The sequence below is a fragment of the Dendrobates tinctorius genome, unplaced genomic scaffold (genome assembly GCF_039654945.1).
Source record: "Dendrobates tinctorius isolate UK_male_01 unplaced genomic scaffold, ASM3965494v1 ptg000056l, whole genome shotgun sequence".
Classification (NCBI taxonomy): Eukaryota; Metazoa; Chordata; class Amphibia; order Anura; family Dendrobatidae; genus Dendrobates; species Dendrobates tinctorius.
In genome coordinates, this window is record NW_027361724.1 from 6,284,123 (window position 1) to 6,306,682 (window position 22,560).

General features: G+C 36.5%; 1 protein-coding gene across 1 annotated transcript in view; it reads right to left on the reverse strand.

Annotated features, from left to right (window-relative positions):
- The window catches only part of TTN (titin), a 295,687-nt gene that overhangs the window by 71,585 nt on the left and 201,542 nt on the right, over positions 1-22,560 (reverse strand). Inside the window, exons 238-289 of the mRNA XM_073577613.1 lie at positions 21,676-21,799; positions 21,330-21,596; positions 21,053-21,150; positions 20,774-20,942; positions 20,385-20,651; positions 20,011-20,280; positions 19,181-19,459; positions 18,685-19,093; positions 18,470-18,594; positions 18,094-18,360; positions 17,723-17,992; positions 17,327-17,629; positions 16,934-17,236; positions 16,664-16,851; positions 16,441-16,555; positions 16,060-16,344; positions 15,818-15,969; positions 15,145-15,292; positions 14,851-15,028; positions 14,626-14,747; positions 14,192-14,479; positions 13,749-14,045; positions 13,463-13,649; positions 13,235-13,350; positions 12,836-13,135; positions 12,333-12,632; positions 12,088-12,193; positions 11,798-11,994; positions 11,404-11,709; positions 11,031-11,309; positions 10,646-10,945; positions 10,251-10,553; positions 9,759-10,136; positions 9,328-9,630; positions 8,920-9,219; positions 7,916-8,212; positions 7,529-7,813; positions 7,145-7,438; positions 6,752-7,051; positions 6,357-6,665; positions 6,085-6,275; positions 5,451-5,880; positions 4,913-5,221; positions 4,672-4,820; positions 4,021-4,053; positions 3,602-3,731; positions 2,125-2,424; positions 1,671-1,988; positions 1,274-1,570; positions 839-1,138; positions 440-754; positions 191-339 (exon numbers count right to left, since the gene is read on the reverse strand). Coding sequence (XP_073433714.1) covers positions 191-339; positions 440-754; positions 839-1,138; positions 1,274-1,570; positions 1,671-1,988; positions 2,125-2,424; positions 3,602-3,731; positions 4,021-4,053; positions 4,672-4,820; positions 4,913-5,221; positions 5,451-5,880; positions 6,085-6,275; positions 6,357-6,665; positions 6,752-7,051; positions 7,145-7,438; positions 7,529-7,813; positions 7,916-8,212; positions 8,920-9,219; positions 9,328-9,630; positions 9,759-10,136; positions 10,251-10,553; positions 10,646-10,945; positions 11,031-11,309; positions 11,404-11,709; positions 11,798-11,994; positions 12,088-12,193; positions 12,333-12,632; positions 12,836-13,135; positions 13,235-13,350; positions 13,463-13,649; positions 13,749-14,045; positions 14,192-14,479; positions 14,626-14,747; positions 14,851-15,028; positions 15,145-15,292; positions 15,818-15,969; positions 16,060-16,344; positions 16,441-16,555; positions 16,664-16,851; positions 16,934-17,236; positions 17,327-17,629; positions 17,723-17,992; positions 18,094-18,360; positions 18,470-18,594; positions 18,685-19,093; positions 19,181-19,459; positions 20,011-20,280; positions 20,385-20,651; positions 20,774-20,942; positions 21,053-21,150; positions 21,330-21,596; positions 21,676-21,799 — 12,705 coding nt within the window. The remainder of the gene's footprint in view (positions 1-190; positions 340-439; positions 755-838; positions 1,139-1,273; positions 1,571-1,670; positions 1,989-2,124; positions 2,425-3,601; positions 3,732-4,020; positions 4,054-4,671; positions 4,821-4,912; positions 5,222-5,450; positions 5,881-6,084; positions 6,276-6,356; positions 6,666-6,751; positions 7,052-7,144; positions 7,439-7,528; positions 7,814-7,915; positions 8,213-8,919; positions 9,220-9,327; positions 9,631-9,758; positions 10,137-10,250; positions 10,554-10,645; positions 10,946-11,030; positions 11,310-11,403; positions 11,710-11,797; positions 11,995-12,087; positions 12,194-12,332; positions 12,633-12,835; positions 13,136-13,234; positions 13,351-13,462; positions 13,650-13,748; positions 14,046-14,191; positions 14,480-14,625; positions 14,748-14,850; positions 15,029-15,144; positions 15,293-15,817; positions 15,970-16,059; positions 16,345-16,440; positions 16,556-16,663; positions 16,852-16,933; positions 17,237-17,326; positions 17,630-17,722; positions 17,993-18,093; positions 18,361-18,469; positions 18,595-18,684; positions 19,094-19,180; positions 19,460-20,010; positions 20,281-20,384; positions 20,652-20,773; positions 20,943-21,052; positions 21,151-21,329; positions 21,597-21,675; positions 21,800-22,560) is intronic.

Below are 22,560 nucleotides of genomic sequence, written 5' to 3' on the forward strand. Positions count from 1 at the left end.
ATGCAGATGCTTTGAAGTAACTTGTATAAGTCAAATTTACAATGTAATTTTCTTATCTTTACTAAATGTATTAAAAAAATGAAATCTAATCTAGAGTTATTGAATAATACATGTATTATGATTGATATTATAATTCAAATTATTATTATTATTATTATTATTATTATTAGTGTTATAGGCTTGTACACACCTTTTCCCATTCCTCTTTTCCTTCTTCTTTGTATTCTACAAAGTATCCGGTGATAGGAGAACCTCCATCTTTTGATGGTGGCACCCATTCTAGATCAGCTGTGGACTTGGTCCAGTCTGTAACCTTTGGAATAGGTGGTCCAGGTGGTGCTATGGATGATATATACTATTTGTTAATTATCCTATAAAACAACATTTCTATAGCTGTTCCTTATACTTTAGAACATGTGTATTTAATTATTATACTCACAAATGGGATCTCTAGCAGTAACTGGATCAGATGGTAGACTTGCAGGCCCAACACCAGCTGCATTAATTGGATATACCCTAAACTGGTAGTCAGATCCTTCAATGAGCCCTGTAACTTGGTGAGAAACACCCAATGGCATAATTTTGATGGGATCACGGTTAACTCTCTTCCATCTCTTTCCAGTGGTTTCTTTCATTTCCAACCAGTAGCCAGTCACTGGTGATCCACCATCATATTCTGGCTCTTCCCAGTTGACAGTCATAGAATCTCGTGTAACACTACTGACTGATGGTTTATCACACTGTCCAGGAACAGCTGCGGAAATACACAATATATTATTATCTTGCCAAACACTCAATTCAGTTGTTGGTTTAGAAAATGTAAATGTAGCAAACTTACAGTAAAGATTCCTTGCTGTTTCAGGTTCACTATCAAGCGGAAGACCTACGCCATACTTATTCTGAGCCATAATACGGAACACATATTCATGACCTTCAATCAGTTTTGGTATGGTGTATAAACACTCTTTAACATCTTTTGTTACAGGGGACCATAATTTCCTGTTAGCTTCTCTCTTTTCAATTACATAGTTTGTAATTTTGGAGCCTCCATCATCTTTTGGAGGCAACCAAGCCAAAGTCATATTTTCAGCCGTAATGGACTCAAATTTAATTGGTCCTACTGGTGGTCCAGGGCGTCCTGTTTAAAGTAAAAAAAAAGTTGCTTAAATAAATGACATACATAATAAAAAAACTAATAATTTATTTTAAAAATAAATGAATAATATCAGATTATTTATAATAAGTTCACAATTTGTAAAAAATATATAATTACCTAGGACATTTAGTCGCATTTCCTTTGCATCAGTTCCCAAGTTGTTCTCTGCTGTCAGAGTATATAAAGCAGTATCATTCCTACGAGACTGGTGGATCAGCAATGTGCAGTCTTCTTCACCGACAACTTTGTTAACATGTTGATCATACTGAACTGGTGTTTTATCATCAGGCTTGTTTACAGGTGCTTTAAACCATTTCAAAGTTGGGAAAGGAACACCCTTGATCTTTGCAACAATACTGATATCTGTTCCCTCTTCTGCCTCCAAAAATTCTTTGAGCTCAATAGATGGTGGACCTTAATAAAAGATTAAATAAAAATGATTACAAAACAAAGAACCAAAAATAATGAACCATAATTATTCAAGGTAGTTTTCAAGTTCAAATAGTCTACTTACAAGTCTGATCTTTCACCACAACAGGGCCTACGGTTGAAGATGGCTTGCTATGTCCAGCCTCATTTACAGCTCTGACACGGAATTCATATTCAGCCCCTTCTTTTAGGTCTTCAACAGTGAATTTTGTTTCTTCTACATCTCGCTTATTACATTGCTTCCAAGTTTCTTTGCCTTCTCCGGATGGATCCCACAGTAGGCGCTCAATAATATAATGAGTTACAGGTGCACCTCCATCATTCTTTGGAGGTCTCCATGTTAATGCTACTGAATTCTTTGTCACAATACCAACTTTTAGCCTTGTAGGTGGTTCAGGTGGATCTTTAAAGTAAGAAAGCAACTATTACTACAACTATAAAAACAAAACAGTGTTTTACTAAAATTGGCAAAGTAATTTATGTTAAAAAGTACTATGGGAGTATACAGAAAATTCTGAATAACACTGATTTAGACTTACGTATTGGGTCTCTTGCTCTTGTCCGTTGAATGGTTGAAATAGGAGGTCCAGTGCCAAATCTGTTCTCTGCTGTAATTCTAAATAAGTATTCCTGTCCGTCAATGAGGTCTGGCACAGTAAATGAAGTTCCTGCACAGTCTGTAGTCACTCTGCCCCATGATTTTCCTTCAACAGTTTTCTTTTCAACAATGTAGTTCCTAATTCTATCTCCACCATCATTATCTGGGGCTTTCCATGTAAGTTTAGCGGTGGATCTTGTGACATCGCTAACTTTGAGGTCCTTTGGTGGCCCTGGAGCATCTGTAATTAAAAAAAATACAATATATGTGCTTTATATTTATTAACACCCAAACGATAAGTTCCACAAATGTACAAATATACTGTATGTAAAGCCCTCACACAGGTCCATTGATGGAAAGATAAAAAAAAATTGGATTATGGATTTCTGAAAATGGCAATACAAACTACATTTTTTACAGTTTTTAATCTTTTTAACCACAAAACTATATATAACAAAAAAACCCCTAAAAGTTTGATCTGAAGTATTGCCAGGTCATTTTTTTCTACACAGTAAATGCCATTAAAACAAAACCCCAGAATTGTTTTTTTTTGTTATTTTCAAAAGTTCACCACTAGAGTTGAGCGAAACGGGTCGGTCAAATTCAAAAGTCGCCGACTTTCGCTAAAGTCGGGTTTCGCCGAGTGAAACCCGACCATAGCGTGAGGTCGGCCATGCGGTCGCCGACCCGAGTGCCAAAGTTGGATTTCCCAGAATGCTTGCACGTGATTTTTTCAGCCACTGAGCAAGGACGTACACTGTGGGCAACAAGATGACATGTGCAGCGTCCAGGGAGAGAGAGAGAGTTTTCACGCACTTTAAAAAAGCGGTCCGGCATGTGGGTGTGTTTATGGTCCTACACTCCCTGCCGACTTTGCTTCCCCATTGACTTGCATTGGGTTTCGTGTTTCAGTCGGACCTTCGACTTTTCACGATAGTTGGCTGATTTCGTTTTACTTGATTTTTGAGAAAGTCGGGTTTCATGAAACCCGACTCGACCCTAAAAAAGGCAAAGTCGCTCATCTCTATTCACCACCAATTTTTTCAGTACACTTTGTACTCAAATGACTGGTGTCATTCAAAACTACAAGTTGTCTTACAAAAAACAAGTTTTCCTACAGGTTTGTCAATGGAAAAATAAGAAAGTTGTTATGTCTCTCGGAAAAGGGGGAGAAAAAAATGAGAGCAGAAAAATTAAAAATTGCTTGGCATTTAAGGGGTTAAAACTAACACCCATATATTAAAAGTATTTAAACAGAAAATGTTATTGTTGCATGCAGCAATCAATAGGATTGCAGTTTTAGGACAGATTTAAGTTTTATCAAATATATAATTTGTTACAAGTTTATATATTCTTATTCACTTTGTACTGATGCCGAGTCTATTGTATTGATCTAAAACATATTTGCATAGCCTTACCTAAAACATTGACTCTAACATTGACTGTCTTCTGTCCAGCTTTATTCTTTGCTGTGATGCTGTATTTTCCAGAGTGTCCTCTGTTGGACACAGGAATGATGAGAACTGAAGTGGTGTCAGTTGCCTCAACCTAAACAAATGTAAAAAAAAAAAGCTTTTGCTACAGCAAACAAAACTCAATTATAACATTTAATAGCCTTGAATATATTTTATTATAATTTATTTTACATTATCTTTATTATCATAGCATATATTCTTTTACAAATTGCATAAAATAATTAATTTTAATTGTTTAACCCATTAGATTTAATGATTTAATGGACACTTTGCAGGAATATGTTAAAGATCATACAGTTAAATTATTCTGGTTCATAATAAGTAATGCAATAGTGCAACAGAAGGAAAAGTAATTTACATACCTGAGAATCTACTGGAATATTGTGTACTTGATCCTAAAATTATGATCCAAAACAACAACAATAAAACAGTTAGGGCTAATATAAACATGTGAAGATTTCAGGTTCAGAAGTTTTGTGAATAATTTTTACAACTATGGAGTCAAAGGTGACTTTTAGAATAGAGCCCTGGGAAATTCAGCTGATCACTTTGTCAGAAGTGCCAGCAGCAAAACAAGAAAGAGTAGCATTACATTTTGTGACAGAACAGATTCAATTTTGTGTGTGTGGAATTCATATCGTCTTAAACTATTGTTTTATGGAAATCAGATAACATTGATAGGTGGGGAAGTTTCACACTTCTATTCACACCCTAAAGTTCCCATTGTCTCATATTTTGGAGGGAACTTTTTCTTTGTCTGTGACACTATTTAAGTAACTTGCATGTGCTAATAAAGCAAAAATCCTGAGTACACCATACAAAGCTGTGCAGAATTGATTTCACGAGTGCTCATAAAACAAATCTTATTAATTTGGAGTTCAAAAGGCATAGAAAATAGTGTATTTGGCTCACAATTACAATTGCCTTACTCTATGGTGTCCTAATACTCTTAGAAGATACAACCTTCATCAAACAACTCCTTTAATTTTATACAAACATCTGCAGTATCTTACCTTTATCTCTTTGCCAGCTGCACCTTCAAAGTCCCATGATGCTTTGGGTACAGGACGACCACTAATTACAGCTGAAATCCTTATTGGAGACCCAGCACGAACGTTCAAAAAGTCTTGAGATTTCAAGTCAATTGAGATATCAGGCTCCTCTGCAAGACATAAGTACATCAAATTTGTACAACTAATCTCAAAGAGCAAAAAAAAAAAATAGTTTATTAGTAGCAATATAGCCATGTTTTACCTTGTATTTCCTTTACTGGTATTTCACCAGTTGATTGACTTGGCTCAGATTCGCCAGCAGCGTTAACTGCTTTAACTCTAAATCTGTATTTCTTAAGCTCTTGAAGATTTGGAACTACACATTCACAAGTAGGGAACAACTTATCAGGTTCATTGACCTTCTTCCAGTCTGAACTGCCTTCATCCTGCATTTCAACAATGTAGCCCTTAATTGGACTGCCACCATCTTTGTCCGGTTTCTTCCAGGCAAGTGTAACGCTTGACTTAGTTTTATCCTTCACATCTGGTGATGATGGAGCACCTGGGACATCTGTTGAAACATGTACAAATTTAAAAATTTACATCTTTGTACTGCTTGTATTAATGCACCCTCCCCAAATTTGAGATTAAAAAATATATGGTAGAACCTAATACTTGTTACTATCATGAAATAATGGTAGGGACAAAGCAAATTTCAAAAATTCTTTATTCTCGAGAATGCAATTTTTTTTTTAATTCAAGGAGAAATTGATTCCACTGGAAAAAAATCTCATACTTACAGATTGGATCTACAGCCAATGCAGGGTCTGATGGTTCACTGGGAGGTCCAACTCCAGCTGCATTTACAGCCATAACACGGAACTGATATTCCACTCCTTCGATCAAGCGCAACACATTGAATTCCAGGCCTTTCACCGCAGGTTTGGTGACTGGGGCTCTGTTCACACGACCCCAGTATACACCACCAACCTCTCTCTTTTCAAGCCAATAGCCTGTTATTGGTGATCCACCATTGTCCAGTGGAGGCTCCCAGGATACCAGCATTGAAGATCTGGTACAGTCAGAAACTTTGGGTTTTTTAGGAGCACCAGGAAGACCAAATGGATCCTTTATTACAGCCTTGTCTGACAAACAGTCATCACTAATGCCATATTTGTTAACTGCCCTAACTCTGAATTGATATTCTCCATTTGTTATCAGATTCCACACCTAAAAAAGCAATATAATTTGTGTTTAGTGATATGGATATTGAGTAACTCCCACATTCAATGTATTCTTTATGTAATATAGAAGCTAGGTTCAGATAATGCAAGTTTTCAGTATAAATTAATCATTACCACAATGTATTTGACATAAATAAGCATTATATTTATAACAGGAGGTGTTTCATATTCTAGTTAATAACAAAATTACCCCATATCTCCTGTCAACTACAATGTTGGACACTTCTTCCCATTCAGATTTCTTCTTGCTTGCATCACGTTTGTCAATGATATAATTTGTAATCTCACTTCCACCATTGTCTACAGGTGCATCCCATATTAAGTAACAGGATTCAGTTTTGATGTCAGTAACAGCAAGATTTCTTGGAGGTGCAGGACGATCTATTTAGAACAAAATAGTCAGTAATCTATATATGGGAAGCAGTGTAAAAATGTCTATGGAGAACCAAATTAAACACGTACCAAATACTTCAACATTAACAGTGCGGTTAACAGAGCCAAGGCGGTTGGAAGCTGTGATTGTGTAAGTTCCTTTATCACTCCTTTGTGCAGCTGCCATGATGACTTCTGTGTTAGCTTCGCTTCTTGAAACCTCTTTTTTCTCAATCTTCAATGATGGTGTTGCTTTTTCAATTATGACCTCATTTTTGGACCATTCGATCTTTGGCATTGGCAGACCAGTTACTACAGCTGGGATGTTCACGGGCTCTCCTGCTTTAACTTTAATTGTATCACCTCTAACAGCCAAGCGAAGGGTGACAGTGGGTGGAACTACAAAAGATACAGGAAATAAATTTAGGACACTGACAAATTATTTGTGAAATATAAAAGTCAAATGGTTTGGGCCTATTAAATACCTTCATCATCCTGAATGACCACATTAAGGGGTAAAGATGGTTCACTTTCTCCTATTTCATTGACAGCTTTAGCACGGAATTCATACATATGCAATTCTGCAAGGTTTTCTACTAAAAATGATGTGTCTGGGCAAAGTCTCTTATTGCATCTTTCAAACTCAGTGGCATCATGTCGTCTCTTCTCAAGGATATAGCCAGTAACAGGGCTACCACCGTCATTACGTGGAGGTTTCCAATCAAGTGTCACACTTGACTTAGTTCTTTCAGTATATGTGAATCTTTCAGGTGAACCAGGAGGAGCTACAAGAAAAACATAACAATGTCAGATTATCAAGTATAACTTGCAGAAGAAGAAACATATTTAACAATATCTATGCTTTGTTTTAAAATTACCTTTAGGATCAACTGCAAGAATTGGTCCCAAATCAACAGGAGGACCACAACCAAATTTATTCTTGCAAATGACACGGAACATGTATTCTTGCCCCTCCAGAAGACCTGTAATATCACATTTAGATCGCTCAGTGTCTATTGGTTGTCTCCAAATATGAGCTTTGGCATCCTTTCTTTCAATTATGAATCCTGTGATGTCACTTCCGCCATCATCAAGAGGATCAGACCAGTTAAGAAGAGCCATCTTTCTGTTAACAACAACTGGCTTCAGTTCAGTTACAGGTCCAGGCACATCTGAAGATGAAATCACAATGTCAATAATATCTTAATTCATATTTCCAAAAACTATTTCAAAGAACTATGTACTAAATAACATTTTCTTACCAAAGATCTCAACTCGTGTTGCCGCAGATTTGGTACCACTTTCATTACTAGCAGTGATGATATATCTTCCATGGTCTTTTCTTTCTGTATTAGCAATTGTAAGTACAGAAGAGTTTCCTTCATTAACTATTTCAGCCTTTTCTTTATTAAGTTCACCATCTTCAATAGACCATTCAATTTTAGGAGCAGGGCGTCCAAAGACAGTTGCAGGGATCTTTAGAGCCTGTCCAGCCAAAATCTGAATACCATCTCTTACAGAAAGGTCTAACTCTACGACCGGAGGTTCTATAAGTAAATAAAAAAAGGTTATAATATATAATTTTGCAATCTAGAGCACATTTCTTGACCTTCATTGTATATAGAATATACAATCAAACAAAAATATACCTTGTGGTTCAAGGACTGTAACGGGTTCTGTAACACCGGGAGGACCTTCACCAGTTACATTGACAGCGCTCACTCGAACTTTGTAGTCTGCGCCTTCTCTAATGCCTTTAACAGTGTATTTGCGAACTTTAACTGGCCTGTCTGTGCAGCGAGACCATTCATTGCTGCCCATCAGCTGTTTATCCACAAAGTAACCTGTAATTTCTCCACCACCATTGTATAGAGGAGGATCCCATTCTAATTCAATAGCTGATGAGCTTGTATCAACAATTCTTGGAATTGGTGGTCCAGGAAGCACTAAAATTGATATAAGAAAATAAAAGATAAGTTATGCTGAGTTTACAGGGAAAGATTGCAGCTTTTAAATGACTAATGATTAGCTACATGTAAGCCGAAGAGAAGTGGTATAATTGCCTGTTTATCAGCCTGCAATGATTCCGCTGCCTCCTCACCACTACTGGAGCTACCACCTCACCATCACTGGAGCTGCTGCAACCCCCCAACCTACTGTCTCCTTCTCCACCATCCTGTAGAATGTAAGCCCTAAAGGGCAGGGTCCTCTCTCCCCTCTATATCAGTCTGTGATTGTTAGTTTGTTTATTGTAAGTGATATCTGTACTTTGTATGCTACCCCTTCTCATGTACAGCACCATGGAACCAATGGTGCTATATAAATAATAATAATAAAAATAATAATAATAATCTTGGCCAACCACACTTCTATGCTAACAGTATGATGCGTAATACGATCATTCTGTGTGCATAGAATGTCATGTTATCAGCTATAGCTCACCTATTTAAACAGGGTAATGTGCTGCTAATAATGAGGAATTTTAATCATAGCACCCGACGAATGAGTATTTTGCTCATTCATCGGGTGTTTGTTGTCCTGTTTAGAAGGGCCGATTAACGGAAATGAGTGTAGATACTCATTTACCTTTTAAATTGCCCTTACTGTTCTTAATGAGCAAAGAGTATTTTAGTCTGTATTGTTTGTTACTTACATATTGGATCTTGAGCAGTCTTTGGATCAGAAGGAACACTGAACTTTCCAGCTCCTCCTGCATTTTCTGCGCAAACTCTAAAAATGTATGTGAGGCCCTCCAAAAGGCCTTCAGCTTTAACTTCAAGGGCATTGATAAGGTTTCTATTAACACGAGCCCAGTGAGTGCTGTTTATTTCACGTTTCTCAATCCAGTATCCTAATATTGGGCTTCCGTTGTCTTTTGGCTCCTTCCATGTGACTATCATACTGTTGGCGGTAACATCTTCAATTTCAGGCTTTTCTGGTGCATCAGGTGGAGCTGTGAAATTATACAATGCACACATTATATCATTGTTATTTTTTTTACATAAATATATATCGCACATCAAAACTTTCTGAAAGAATGCTGAACTGAAAGAAAACTTACTAAATGGATCTTTAGCAAGCAGAGGTTGGGAGACACATGGTGGTCCTGGGCCAAATCTATTTTCAGCTGTAACACGGAAAATGTATTCTTTGTCCTCAATAAGTTTGGTGACTGGGTATTTGCAATGCCTTAGTGTTGATGTTACAATCACCCATCCAATTTCAGCCTTTGAGTTATCTTTCTTTTCTAATACGTAGTTTAAGATTTCACTGCCACCATCATCCAGTGGGGGTTCCCATTGGCATATAACCGAGTTCTTCCTTACTTCGTCAAAAGTAAAGTTCACTGGTGGACCTGGTATATCTGAAAAGTCAAAGAAAGAAAACCCATAAATGCTCACACTTATTACAACATTCACTAAATGTCATAATTCTTAGCATAAATGTGATTTGTCTTTATCATTACTCAGAAGGCAATTATATTTTGCTTACCCAATACATTTACTTCACATGAAGCTTTTGCAGTTCCATGATCATTTTCAACCTTGATTGTAAATGTGCCGTAATCAGCTCTTAAGGAATCTCTGACTGACAGTTCAGATTCTCCTTGCCTACTGTTGTCAACAGTCAAACGCTCTGGCAAAGATAGATGGAATGGAACATCCACAACAGGTTCATCCTTTTTCCTTCGAGGAGCAATTTTTTCCACTCTTTTCTTTATCTCCTCTGGTCTGATAACTTCATCATTTCTAAGCCAAGTAACAGTTGGATATGGTGATCCAGTGATATGTGCAGTTAGCCCAATCTCCTCTCCTTGTCTGACAGAAAGTCCAGATTGTAAACTGCCAGCTAGGAAAACTTTTGGAGGATCTGATGAGAAGTATAAATAACTATGTGTTAATAGAAATACTTTGAATGTAAAAAGAATTAATGTTTGGATTTAATATATATATTTTTTTCTAAATGCAAATGCATTTTGCTTACCCATTGGATCCACAGCTTTAATTCCTGGGGTGACACGGGAAGGTTCACTAACTCCTGCAGCATTTTCTGCACGTACACGATATTGATACTCTTTTCCATCTTCCAGACCTTTTACAGTGTAGGTGAGTACGGGGACAAGAGAGTCATTGCATCGTTCCCATTTTTCACCACCTTTGGGAATCTTTTCGATGACATATCCCATAATCTTGCATCCACCATCATACTGCGGTGGTTTCCATGTCAAAGTAATAGATTTTGAAGTAGGATTATGGGTATCAAGATCTAAAGGTGGATCTGGTCGTTCTGTACGAGAGTATTAAAAAACAACAATCAAAACATTTTACAAGGGCGAATCTATGAATACATTGTGATCTGTAGCAATCTGCAGAACTTACGTTTTGCATCCTCTGCAATTATGGGGTTTCTGAGTTCAAGATATTCCCCACCTCCAATTTTATTTACAGCCTTGACTCTGAAATAGTATTCTCCATTGGGTATCAGATCTTTAATATTCCATGTTAGTTTGTTTTCTCCTGACATCACTGGAGTGTAAGTTCTACGTCCAGCTTCTCTGCGCTCCAAAACATAATGCAATATTGGGGTTCCACCATCAGATTCAGGTGGCTCCCAAGAAACTTTGCAAGTATTTTTAGTAACATCGGTAGCTTTTATGTCCTTACATTGGCCAGGCAAACCTTTAAAATATAAACATATACAGTGAAAAAATGTCACTTTTTGATATAACTAATCAGTCCTTTCCTCAAAATTTGCAATATTTACCTATTACTTTAACATTAATAGATCCAGTAGTTGATCCTATCTTGTTTTCCAGTGTGACAGTATAGACTCCAGCATCTGCATGTACAACATTAGCAACATCTAGAGAGGCAGTTGTGTGGTCACTCTTTGATGATACCCTGTCTGCAATTTTAATTTCTTTGCCATCTTTATGCCAACTAACAGTTGGTACTGGAACAGCTCTGAATGGCACAGGGATAGTTAGTTTTTCTCCTTCTACAACAATAATGTCTTGGGTTTTTAGCTCAATTGTTGGGTTACCTGTAAGAAAAAATATACATATAATTTACTATAGCATTTTCAATTTAATTTCTGTATTTAACAATATACAGTGCAACCTGAACGATAAACTTACAGTCAGGATCCTTAGCAAACACATTCTCTGAAATTTCTGATGGATCACTAGCACCAACTGCATTGACAGCTCTAACACGGAGGATATATTCTTTATCGGGAATAATGCCTTCTTCAGCTTTGTACTTCAGTTCTTTAACTGGTCGTGAATTGATTCTCATCCACTTCTCAGTGCCTGCTGGGCATGCCTCAATGTGATATCCAATAATTGGGCTGCCACCATTTTTCTCTGGAGCCTTCCAAGCAATAGAGATGTGGTTTCTGCTTGCATCAGTTACATGTAACTCAAGAGGAGGTGATGGAGGACCTAAAACAATTTCAATGATTTAAGATCATTTTTAAGTTCTAATGTAATATGTTACTTTTAACTATTTGGGTCTTACTCTTTAACTTACTTGTTGGGTCTTCAATTGCCAACATATCTGTAGGTTCACTTGGGTGGCCAACACCAGCTTCATTTTCAGCACGCACCTGGAACTGAACTTCTGTGCCTTCAATAACATCTGTTACCCTGAACTGACAGTCTGGCCCAGATGTCCTTCCAGCTTTTACCCAGCGTGTGGCCATTTTCTCTTTCTTTTCAATAACATATCTGTTTAAAAAATATATATACATGTTTAAATATACTGCTACAGATAAACACTACATAATATAGTCTAAATTTCTGTTATTTTGTGTGGCCTACCTCTGTATGGGCCTTCCTCCATCATTTTTCGGTGCTTCCCATTTCAATTCAACATGTCTCTTTGTTATATCAACCACTGTTAAAGCATAAGGTGGTCCAGGTGTAGCTGAAAATATAAAACAAGTGTTAAAGAAACTGACATGAAAATGGGTATGATATGTACAGTATATACAATAGTAGCTTACAAAATAAATTTAGATACTATTTTTTTGTTTGTAATTCAGTATTAATAAAAGATAACTTACTAAATGTATCTTTGGCCAACACAGAGTCTTCCAGTTCACAATAGTCACTCTGTCCTACTGCATTCTCAGCGGCTACTCGGAAGACATACAAGGAACCTTCAGAAAGTGGGGTCACAGAACATTTGATGTCCTTTATGGTGGTGTCTACTGTCTGCCAGCCTTTGCGTCTAACATCTCTCTTTTCAACAATGTAGTTTGTAATTGGAGAACCTCCATCTCTTTCTGGAACAGTCCATTTAAGATCTGCTACATTCTTACCTATATTAATAACCTCAAGAAAACGAGGTGGAGAAGGAGGATCTAATAGATACAAATAAATTACATCATTAGCACAAAAGTTACTAAAGAACAATACATCACAGTGTATGAGTAGCTTGCTATGTGCATAACTAAGATGTAAACTTGACTTTTACAAAGCTTAGCTTGTTATAATTGGAAAAATTGGGTACTTTTTTATATACAGAATGATATATTATTTTAGACCAGAAGTGGACACAACTTACTAAGTCTCTCTTTGCAGAGTACTGGGTCACTTGGTTCACTAGGCTCACTTTCTCCGGCCTTGTTTACAGCTTTTACTCTAAATGAGTACTCCTGTTTTTCCATGAGGCCTTTCAAAAAGTGTTCGGTAGATGGAATACCATCGGCCACTCTAACCCATTCATCAGTTCCAGTTTTCAAGAGCTCAATAACATAGGAATCTATCTTGGCACCACCATCATGTTCTGGTTTCAACCAGTTCAAGAAGGCAGATGTTTTAGCAACATCTTTGACCATTGGTTTGCCGGGAGGCCATGGAGGATCTACATTAAAATAAAAATAATATACATTTATAATAATGCTATTTTCAATAAAAAATAATGCAAAACTGGCTTTGTTTCATATATAAAGATGAAACATACCAATTGGATCTTTTATTAAGATAGGCTCAGTCTCTCTACTTGGTTTTCCAGGACCAGCAAGATTTTCTGCCAAAACTCGGAACTGATATTTCTTTTTGTTTGTAAGACCTTTAACTCTGTTGATTATAGAAAAAAGTTAATGTTTTCCACTGTACTGATATATTGTTATTTACAGATATATTTATTAATATTAGCATGGCCATTACCATATTGGTATGGCTTGCATACCTGTATGTTGGATCTTTGACTGGAGTTTTGTTGCATCTGACCCATTTTCCAGAATCAGGATCAAGTCTTTCAACCCAATATCCAGTTATTGGGCTTCCTCCATCTTCATCTGGTTCATTCCAGGACAAAGTCACTGAGTCTTTTGTAATGTCAGAAGGTTCAAGACGAGTTGGTTGTCCAGGTGGATCTGTAAGGCAGAATCAATATGAAAAATTGCTATTTCCTATTGACTCCACCAACTAAATTTTTGCAATTTCATGGACACAGTAAGCAGGTATTCTCTTACCGAATGAGTATTTTGCAGTCATGGAGAGAGATTGTACAGGCTCTCCAATACCATACATATTTTCAGCACTGACTCTGAAGATGTATTCCTTAAGAGCAGTAAGTTTTGCTGCCTTAAATCGAGTTTCTTTAATAGTTGATGATAGTTTATTCCAGATTTCACTATCTCCTGCTTTTTGTTCCAGAATGTAGTTGGTAATTCTTGAACCTCCATCATCTCGTGGAGGGTTCCAGGTCAGTACACAAGATTCATTTGTAATCTCAGAAATATCAAATGCAGCTGGAGGTCCAGGTTTATCTGTGCATATAGAATATGTATTAATATAATGTAAATAGCACAAGTAAAGAAAATGTTGATCTGAAAAGCATAGATATTCTACATCTTTATTTGAATTTTAAAGTATTTTAAATTAAACAAAAAGTGAAAAAACAACAAATTTATACCTAAAACATTCACTTCAACAACTGCGGTAGCTCTGCCAGATGTGTTTACTGCTTCTATGATGTATGTTCCAGAATCGCTTCTTGTGCTCTCTGTGATGACAACTGTTGAATGTCCTGGTTTGGACTCAATAGTAACTCGCTTGTCCACTCTCAACAGTGAGTCAGCTTTGTTCCATGAAACCTTAGGTTCTGGTTTGCCAGTAATTGTAGCTGGCAATTCAATTTTGGTTCCAGCCTTCACTGTTATGCCAGCAATAAGTTTAACATCCAAGAAAATTTCAGGTGCCTCTGTGTTAATAAAGAGGTAGAGTATGTTAGAAGTATACTTTATATTTTGGGAATTATGCGCTAGCACACATTTGTAATTATTTTATAAAATAATTTTGAATCATAAATTATAATTCTAATATAAGCAATTCCAAAATATTATATACCTTTAGGATCTGTAGCAAGGATATCATCTGTCGGCTTGCTTGGTTTACTAGCACCAAGTCTATTGAGTGCTTTTACACGGTATGCGTACCATTGACCTTCAGTGAGATTGTCCACTTGGAATCTGTAAAAAATGTACAATTTCCAGGTTACAAAGAGAAAATAATTACATTTCTGTCATTCTTCTGAAAACAAAGATTTTTCCTCCAAATCAAAATCACACTTACTTAGTTTCCAAAACAGCGTCACCACAAATTTCCCATTTGTCAGTTCCACGTTGGCATTTTTCTACCAGATAACCCTTGAGGCGTGAACCGCCATCATACTTAGGTGGTTCCCATGTTAGGAATATTCCTTTTGAAGTTGGATCTCTCCACTTAACATTTTCAGGTGGGTCAGGAACGGCTGTGATGGAAATAGAATTAGAATACTTTGTTAAGTAGTATATTGAACAATATTGCTCAGTCTGAGTTTTAAAAAAATGTTAATTTTCCAAAAATATAATGAAAATATTAACTTACTTGCTGGTGCAGACATGTTCACTGGCTCATCAATGTATGCAGGTTCTCCTGGGCCACACTTATTGCAAGCTGAAACGCGGAACAGATATTCTCTGCCTTGACTAAGGTCAGAAATGGTGAACTCCTGGTCAAGGACATTGTCTTGGACCTACGAAAGAACAAAACCATCAAAAAATCAATTTGTATTTAAATGGACCCTGGTACACAAAATGTTTAACACGAGAACATGTTTAATGGTTAATAGTGAATAATAAAAATGTTGCTTTTAAAAATATATTTCATATAAACTTCTACCTGGGTAAACAAAACTTTTGTCTGGTGTGGTATTATGCTATGAGTATGAAAACCAGCTTGCAAAACATCATATGGTTTAAGATGAAGTAGCATAAATTTGTGGCGAGTACAGATGAAGCACATGGCCCGTTGCTGTAACTTGTAAGTCTGGCTTTATTTAAGAATGAAGCCATCCCAAAAATGAGCTGATAGCAAAAGGTTCTGCTAAATATGTGGCACTGATAAAACCCTTGGAGGGTAAAGTATTATCAGCATAGTTCCACTGTATTAATTCTAAAAGTGTGTAAAGTGTAATTTATTCACACATTGCTATTACCTTTTGATCACTTGGTGATTAGCAGTTAAATCCCTACAAAATGAATTTTAGCTCATTACTTACCCTTGCCCAAGTCTTCTTGCTGACTTCTCGTTTCTCTATAAGATATCCAGTCAATGGACTGCCTCCATCATTCTCAGGTGCTTCCCAGGACAGATTAACAGTGCTTCTTGTGAGTTCCCCAACCTTAAGCTCTTTTGGAGCACTTGGACGAGCTATGAAAATTTTCAGAACAATGAATTAATAAGAAAAAAATTCCTCAAGATTGTTAGTAGAGAAAAAAAATAAATTCTATCAGCACTTACCAATAACATTAACATCAATTTCTCCAGAGATCGATGTCACAGTATTTTGAAGCTCTAATGTATAAATTCCTTTGTCAGGGCGCTCACTTGGAGAAATGACAAGCTCTGCAAAGGTTGCAGATGTGTCTATCTTAACACGTTCATTGCTTTCCAAGACTGTGCCATTTACTGACCATACTGCAGTAGGAGTTGGGTAACCAGTGATCGGAACGTGTATTTTAAGAGGTTCAGGCACAATTACTTCAAGCCCATTTTTGAAGGCACTTAAATCCATGGTAGGAGGTGCTAAAATATGAAATGAGACATTTAACATGTGAGTACATTTATTTGCAAATATCTATATTTAAATTCAATATTTTGGAAAGCACTTGATATACTTACAGTGAGGATCATCTGCGGTAAGTGGTCCTAGGCTTTCAGTAGGATCTGATATTCCAGCAGCATTCTCTGCAGAGACTCTATAGAAATACTTAGTCCCGGCCTTCAATCCATTCACCTAATATGAATAATCAATCAGGTTATATAAACTGTAAAATTCTAATATTCATGAAACATGGCTAAATCTAAATCCCAACTTGAATGTAGAAAATGTTTTTAAACATACCTTGTATGTGAGATCAGGTGCAAGTCTCACGTTACAACGAATCCACTTGTCTGTACCTTCTTCACATCTTTCAATAATATAGCCTAATACTGGGCTTCCTCCATCCTGTAGAGGAGGTTCCCATGTAAGCTGAACAGATTCCTTGGTTTGATTAGAATAGGTAAGGTTGATAGGAGGACTTGGTTTTTCTATAATAAAAAAATGACATATTTTTTAGTTATCTAGAACCTCTAACATTTCCGTTAGTAATGTTACACTAGCAGGGCATACCAATGGGATCCCTGATCTTCACAGCATGTGTTGCTGCACTTGGTTTGCCAATGCCAGCTTGATTTTCAGCTCTCACTCTAAATATGTACTCCTTGTTCTCCACAACATCATTAAGAGTAGCTCCAAGTTCATCTGGTTTGGTAATCAAGGCAGCGTCCCATTTGATTGAAGCCCTGTCGCGCAGTTCAATGATGTATGCTGTTATTTCAGATCCACCATCGTACTCTGGTGGTTCCCAGGTCAGTGATGCACCAAAGCGATTGACATCACAAACATCTACATTCAAAGGAGGTCCTGGAACATCTATAAAACATATTAATTTATATGATAGCTATTCTAATCTATAGCATAATGGGAATTATCTGTCTTGCACAATTGTTGTTTAGTGCTTACCAAACTTGCTCTTGGCTTCAACAGGTTTATCTGTTTCTACAGGTTCTCCAGCACCTACTCTGTTCTTGGCACTGACACGGAAGAGATATTCCACTCCGCCCTTCTGGAGTCCAGTAACTGTGTACTCACAGCTATCTGCATGGTCGGTGACAAGAACCCAAGTCTTACGCTTAATGTCTCTTCTTTCAACAATATAGCCAGTGATTTTACTGCCGCCGTCACTCTGTGGTTCTTCCCATGCCAGACTGACTTCTCCATCATAGGTGTCAATAACTTCAAGATTTCTAACAGGTCCAGGAACATCTGAAAAAAATTACGTTAGGTTTTTTGTTATTAAATGCTTAATTGAAAAAAATTTAATTTTAAAGATCCTGGCGGCATATAAACAAAACTTACCAATTACATCTAAATTAATATGTGCCTCTGCCTTGCCATGTTTATTTTGTATTATGATTGTATAGTGTCCTTTATCAGCTTTCTTTGTTTCAGGGATTCTGAAGCTTGTGGCATTTGCCGTTGTATCAACATATGTATCGGGCAAAGTCACATCTCCTCTACGCCATTCAGCTTCTGCTTTTGGATAGGCATCATATGGTACAGACATTGTAAGTGGCTTTCCAGCATCAATCACAATGTTCTGGTCTGCTGTTTTGATCTTTGGTACAGCTGTTGATGAAATAATGTGGTAAATGCATAAAGTTATCTCTAGTTTTAAAGTTTAAAAACTTTAATTCATAGGTATCATAGTATGTTAAATAGGACTGTACCTGCTAACTCGAGTTTTGCTCTTGCTTCTTTATCTTTGGCAATAAATCTATATTCACCCTGATCACGAGGTCTGATTTCACAGACTTGCATTCTGTGTATTTTTCCTTCGCTCATCATTTGATGCTTGTCTCCTTGGACGATGATCATGTTATTTCTCAACCATTTTACTTCAACTCTGTCCTTGTTTAGCTCAACCTCAAAAATGACATCTGAGCCTGGTGCTTCAAAGACATCAAGTGGTGGCCTAATAATCTCAATTGGAATTTCTAAATAAAAATAAGGAAAAATTTACAGTTCCAAAGAGAAATTCAATGTGGATATTAGACCTTTTAATTTTTTTGAGAAATAATGGATTAAAAATTGTTAAAATTGTACCTTCAACAAAAAGTCTAGCTCTGGTTTTCCTCTCATCAATTCCACATGAATATTCACATTCGTCTTCTGGTCTGCAGTCTTTAATGATAAGTCTATGGAGGCTTCCATCTTTTTCAAATTGGTATCTTAGAAAGAATGTAAATATCTAAATAAAAGGTACAACACGTAAAACTCTATATACATTATAAAAATAATAAAATGCACAATGCTCTTACTTCTTGTTTCCTCTAAGTTCACGACCATTCCTGTACCATTTCACTGCTGCTTTCTCCTTAGAGAGCTGGCAAGTGAAGACTGCATCCTCAAATTCAATAACAGTTTGGTCTTGTAGTTGCTGTACAAAATCTGCTGGGGCTTCTGTGATCAAAAGCTCTGCTACTGCCCTGTCTTGTCCAGCAATGACAGTGTATTCACCTTCATCGACAAAGCCACAGTCTTTGATAATCAGAGAATGTTTGAATTTGTCAACTTTGTACAAAACTCTTCTGTCCAAAACAACTTCCTGGCCATTCTTCATCCACATGACTGTTGCATTTGGACGATTGACTTTGCAGCAGAAAGTGACTGATTTTTTCTCCATTGTCTCAATATCTTCAATAGGTTCAACAATCCTCAAATCCTCTTCTGAAATATGAGATGAAAAATCACTTAACTCATTGCAATCCAATATAGGGGAAGAATTATTGAAAAAAATGCTCAATAGCTACTTACCTGAAACAGTTAAAGCTCCAGAAGACTTTGCTTGTTCACCTCTGTGGTTACTCAGTTGTACAGTGTAAGTGGCTTGGTCATCTAGTTGAGCATCTCTTATTCTAAGAGTATAAACTAAATCTTTGTGTACCATCACATATTTGGGACTATCAAATATTGTTTCTTCATTTTTGAACCATTTGGCTTTGGCCCCTTCAGTGTTGACTTCACAGTTAAAGACAAGTTCTTGTCCTTCTTTAGCTTGTTGGTCCTTAACAGGAGTGACAATCCTAAGTCTCTCTGCAAAACAATATATTCTACGGTAAGTCACCGTGGCTTCATAACTAACAATATTTGACTGAATATATACATATATATATTGCAATTAGAGATGGGCAGAAAAATTAGCTGTAGTCAGTTTCGATCTCTGATTTGGTCCCTTGCTGCAACCATACTTCGCTTCTGTGACTGGCATTCATCTCTTGGGAAGCAGTGTTGCTTATGAGACACTACTTCACTTGGCCTTAGGCAACATCATCAAGCATGCATCAAGCCATAACAGCATGACATTGTGGGGTCTAGGAACCAACCAGGATGCCCAGGAGATGCCAGCCACCGATGTGAAGTACAGCTGCAACAAAGTATTGGACCAGATGTCAATTTTTTTGTTTATCTCTAAATGGCATATCTATTCTAGTCTGATAAATTATAACAAATAGCTAAAGCATACCATTCAGATTTTATTTTTAGGATTTCAAAGATGATCATAAGTAGAATGTTTGATAAAATTAAATGTTTTGCCAAGAGATTACCTATAGGAAAATAGATTTTATAGATATCTTAGAACTTACCAATGACTGTCAGTTCTGCTGGTGCTCTGGATTGTCCAATCATGACAGCATAGACTCCGTCATCTTCTTTTGGCACTGCATTCTTAACAACAAGAATTCTCCTCTTGCCATCAGAAGTGATGTCATACTTATCCCCAGATTCAAGGACCACATCACTCTTAACCCATTGGACTTCAAAAGCTTCTTTTGAAACTGAGCAGACAAATTCTGCTTTATCTCCTTCTAGTACCTCAACGTTCTGTGGTCTGGAAATGAACTCAGCAGCAAGTTCTTTAAAGATGAAGAAAATTAGATTAATTATTACATGATGTGTTATTAATGAGAACACATTTTATTTCACATTAAAAAAGATCATATTCATTCATATTCATTACCTTTTATTCCAAGTTTTCCTGTTGTTTGGGAACTTGGCAATCTACAGTTGTATTCTCCAGCATCATCCAAGTTGATACTATTAATGATCAAAATTCTCTTTCTGCCTTCAGCAATATGCTCATATCTTCCACCATCTGGTATCTCAGTATCTCCTTTGAACCAGGTGACATCAGCGCTGGCCTTTGAGACCTCACAAACAAGTTTGACAGAATCTGATTCACATGATTCAATATTGGGGAGATTTTTGGTAAAAACTGCTTCTTCCTCTGAAAATTCATAGAAAATACACAAAACACAAGAGTGAATTTGGATGAAGCAGGCCAATGATGCATAGCATGTTTCATGTTAATATTGTTTTGAATGATTATGGTGTATAGTTTTTGCTTACCAATGACTGTAAGTAGTCCAGAGGTTCTTGCCATTTTTGATTCACAGACATACTCAGCTTCATCATCAAATATGCATTTGCTCACAACTAAGGCACGAGTCACTCCTTTAGAAATGATATCATATTTCTTGCCCTTTCGAATTTCAATTCCGTCTTTGAACCAACGGGCCTTTAGGGTTAAAAAGTTACAGTTAGTGTCAGGATTAAAAAACGGAATAAATTTCATTTCTGGCAATGAACACACCACGTAAACATAAATAATAAAGTAATAGAAGGTACCGTGGCACTTTCACGTGAAATTTCACACTCGAAACGAGCAGTTTCTTTCTCTTTAACTTCAAGGTCAGTAAGGGGTTTGGTGAATTCCACAAATGGAGCTGTGTAAAAAGAGTATAATTTGGGCAATTAAAACATTTTTTTTATAATTCTGCATGTGTTTTCAAACTTTGGCAAGCAAGGAGGTAACTAAAATATTAATATACCCTGAGCTTAAAACACATGCACGTCACTTATTATATAAATAAACCTAAACTTGTGTTTAAGTACGGAAACTTACGCTCTACATTCAAGAATGCAGATGTCTTGAATTCCTTTGCATCACAGGTATATGTCCGTGCGTCATCCATTGTGCAACCATGAATGATAAGTCTTCTGACTCTGCCATCAGCAATAATGTCATATTTCTTCGTCTTGTGGATTTCTTGACCATTCTTAAACCATTTAACCTCAGCATTTTCCCTGGACAGCTCACACTCAAGGATGGCAGTGGCTTCCTCTTCTACTGTTTGGTCCTCAAGGGGTTTGGTAAATTCAACTGGAGGTTCTACAAGGTTTGAAAATTGGTTAACAAGTGCTCTTTGTGCTACCATCGGGAAAAGAAACATTGATTGCTACTACTATACCTTTCACATTCAAGCTGGCCTGTGTCTTGAAGTCTTTTGCAGTGAGTGTTATTTCTCCAGCATCTGGCAACTGCACATCCCTGAGCGTGATAGTGTGAACTTTTCCTTCAGCACGAGTGACAATCTACCAATACAAACATTTTTTTCATATTAAAAAAACAACTCAACTTCAATGAGCTGACAGTAAAAATAAGCTCACACAATTTTCAACAAGTATTTAACCATATATTTTATGTCTGTGAATTATCAACCAATCCAAATAACTAAATTGTATTGAGTAAAAAGTAACGTGCTGTATAGTTTTTAAATTGTGAATTTTGAGATAAAAGTAAAATGATATAAAACTGGTAAAAAAACTAATACATGTATTATTTTATGCAACTTTTCATAAGCTATTCTGCACACAATAGTATTATCTCAAACAAATACAGTGACATTTTTCCAACTTTCTACACAAAAGTACTTTATTGAAAATGGTGTAAGCAAAATATTTAAATAATAGTAATAACAACAAAGAGCTATTAAATAATAATGATAATAATTACAGTGTTAATAATAAAAAATACGAGTTAAAATGTCAAAATGTGTAATATTAAATATTTTATACACGGCCTCCACTGCCAAATTTTTATGAAATGATATTTTACGAAGTAAAGTGTCTTGTTTGAGCATTATTTTTATAGCTGCTAACTAAAGCAGTCAGGATAGACTAATGTTTTTTCAATTACTTAAGGCTCTGGTATCTTGACATGTAAAAGGAGCACTTGAAGCTGGGATAAAAATAGCATCCGAGAGAGCACTTGGACAGCAAATCTGGACACAAAGTTATGCTGTCAATTGCCTGAAATGGAATTTTAAGCCGACTAATTCCCATATAAGCACAAT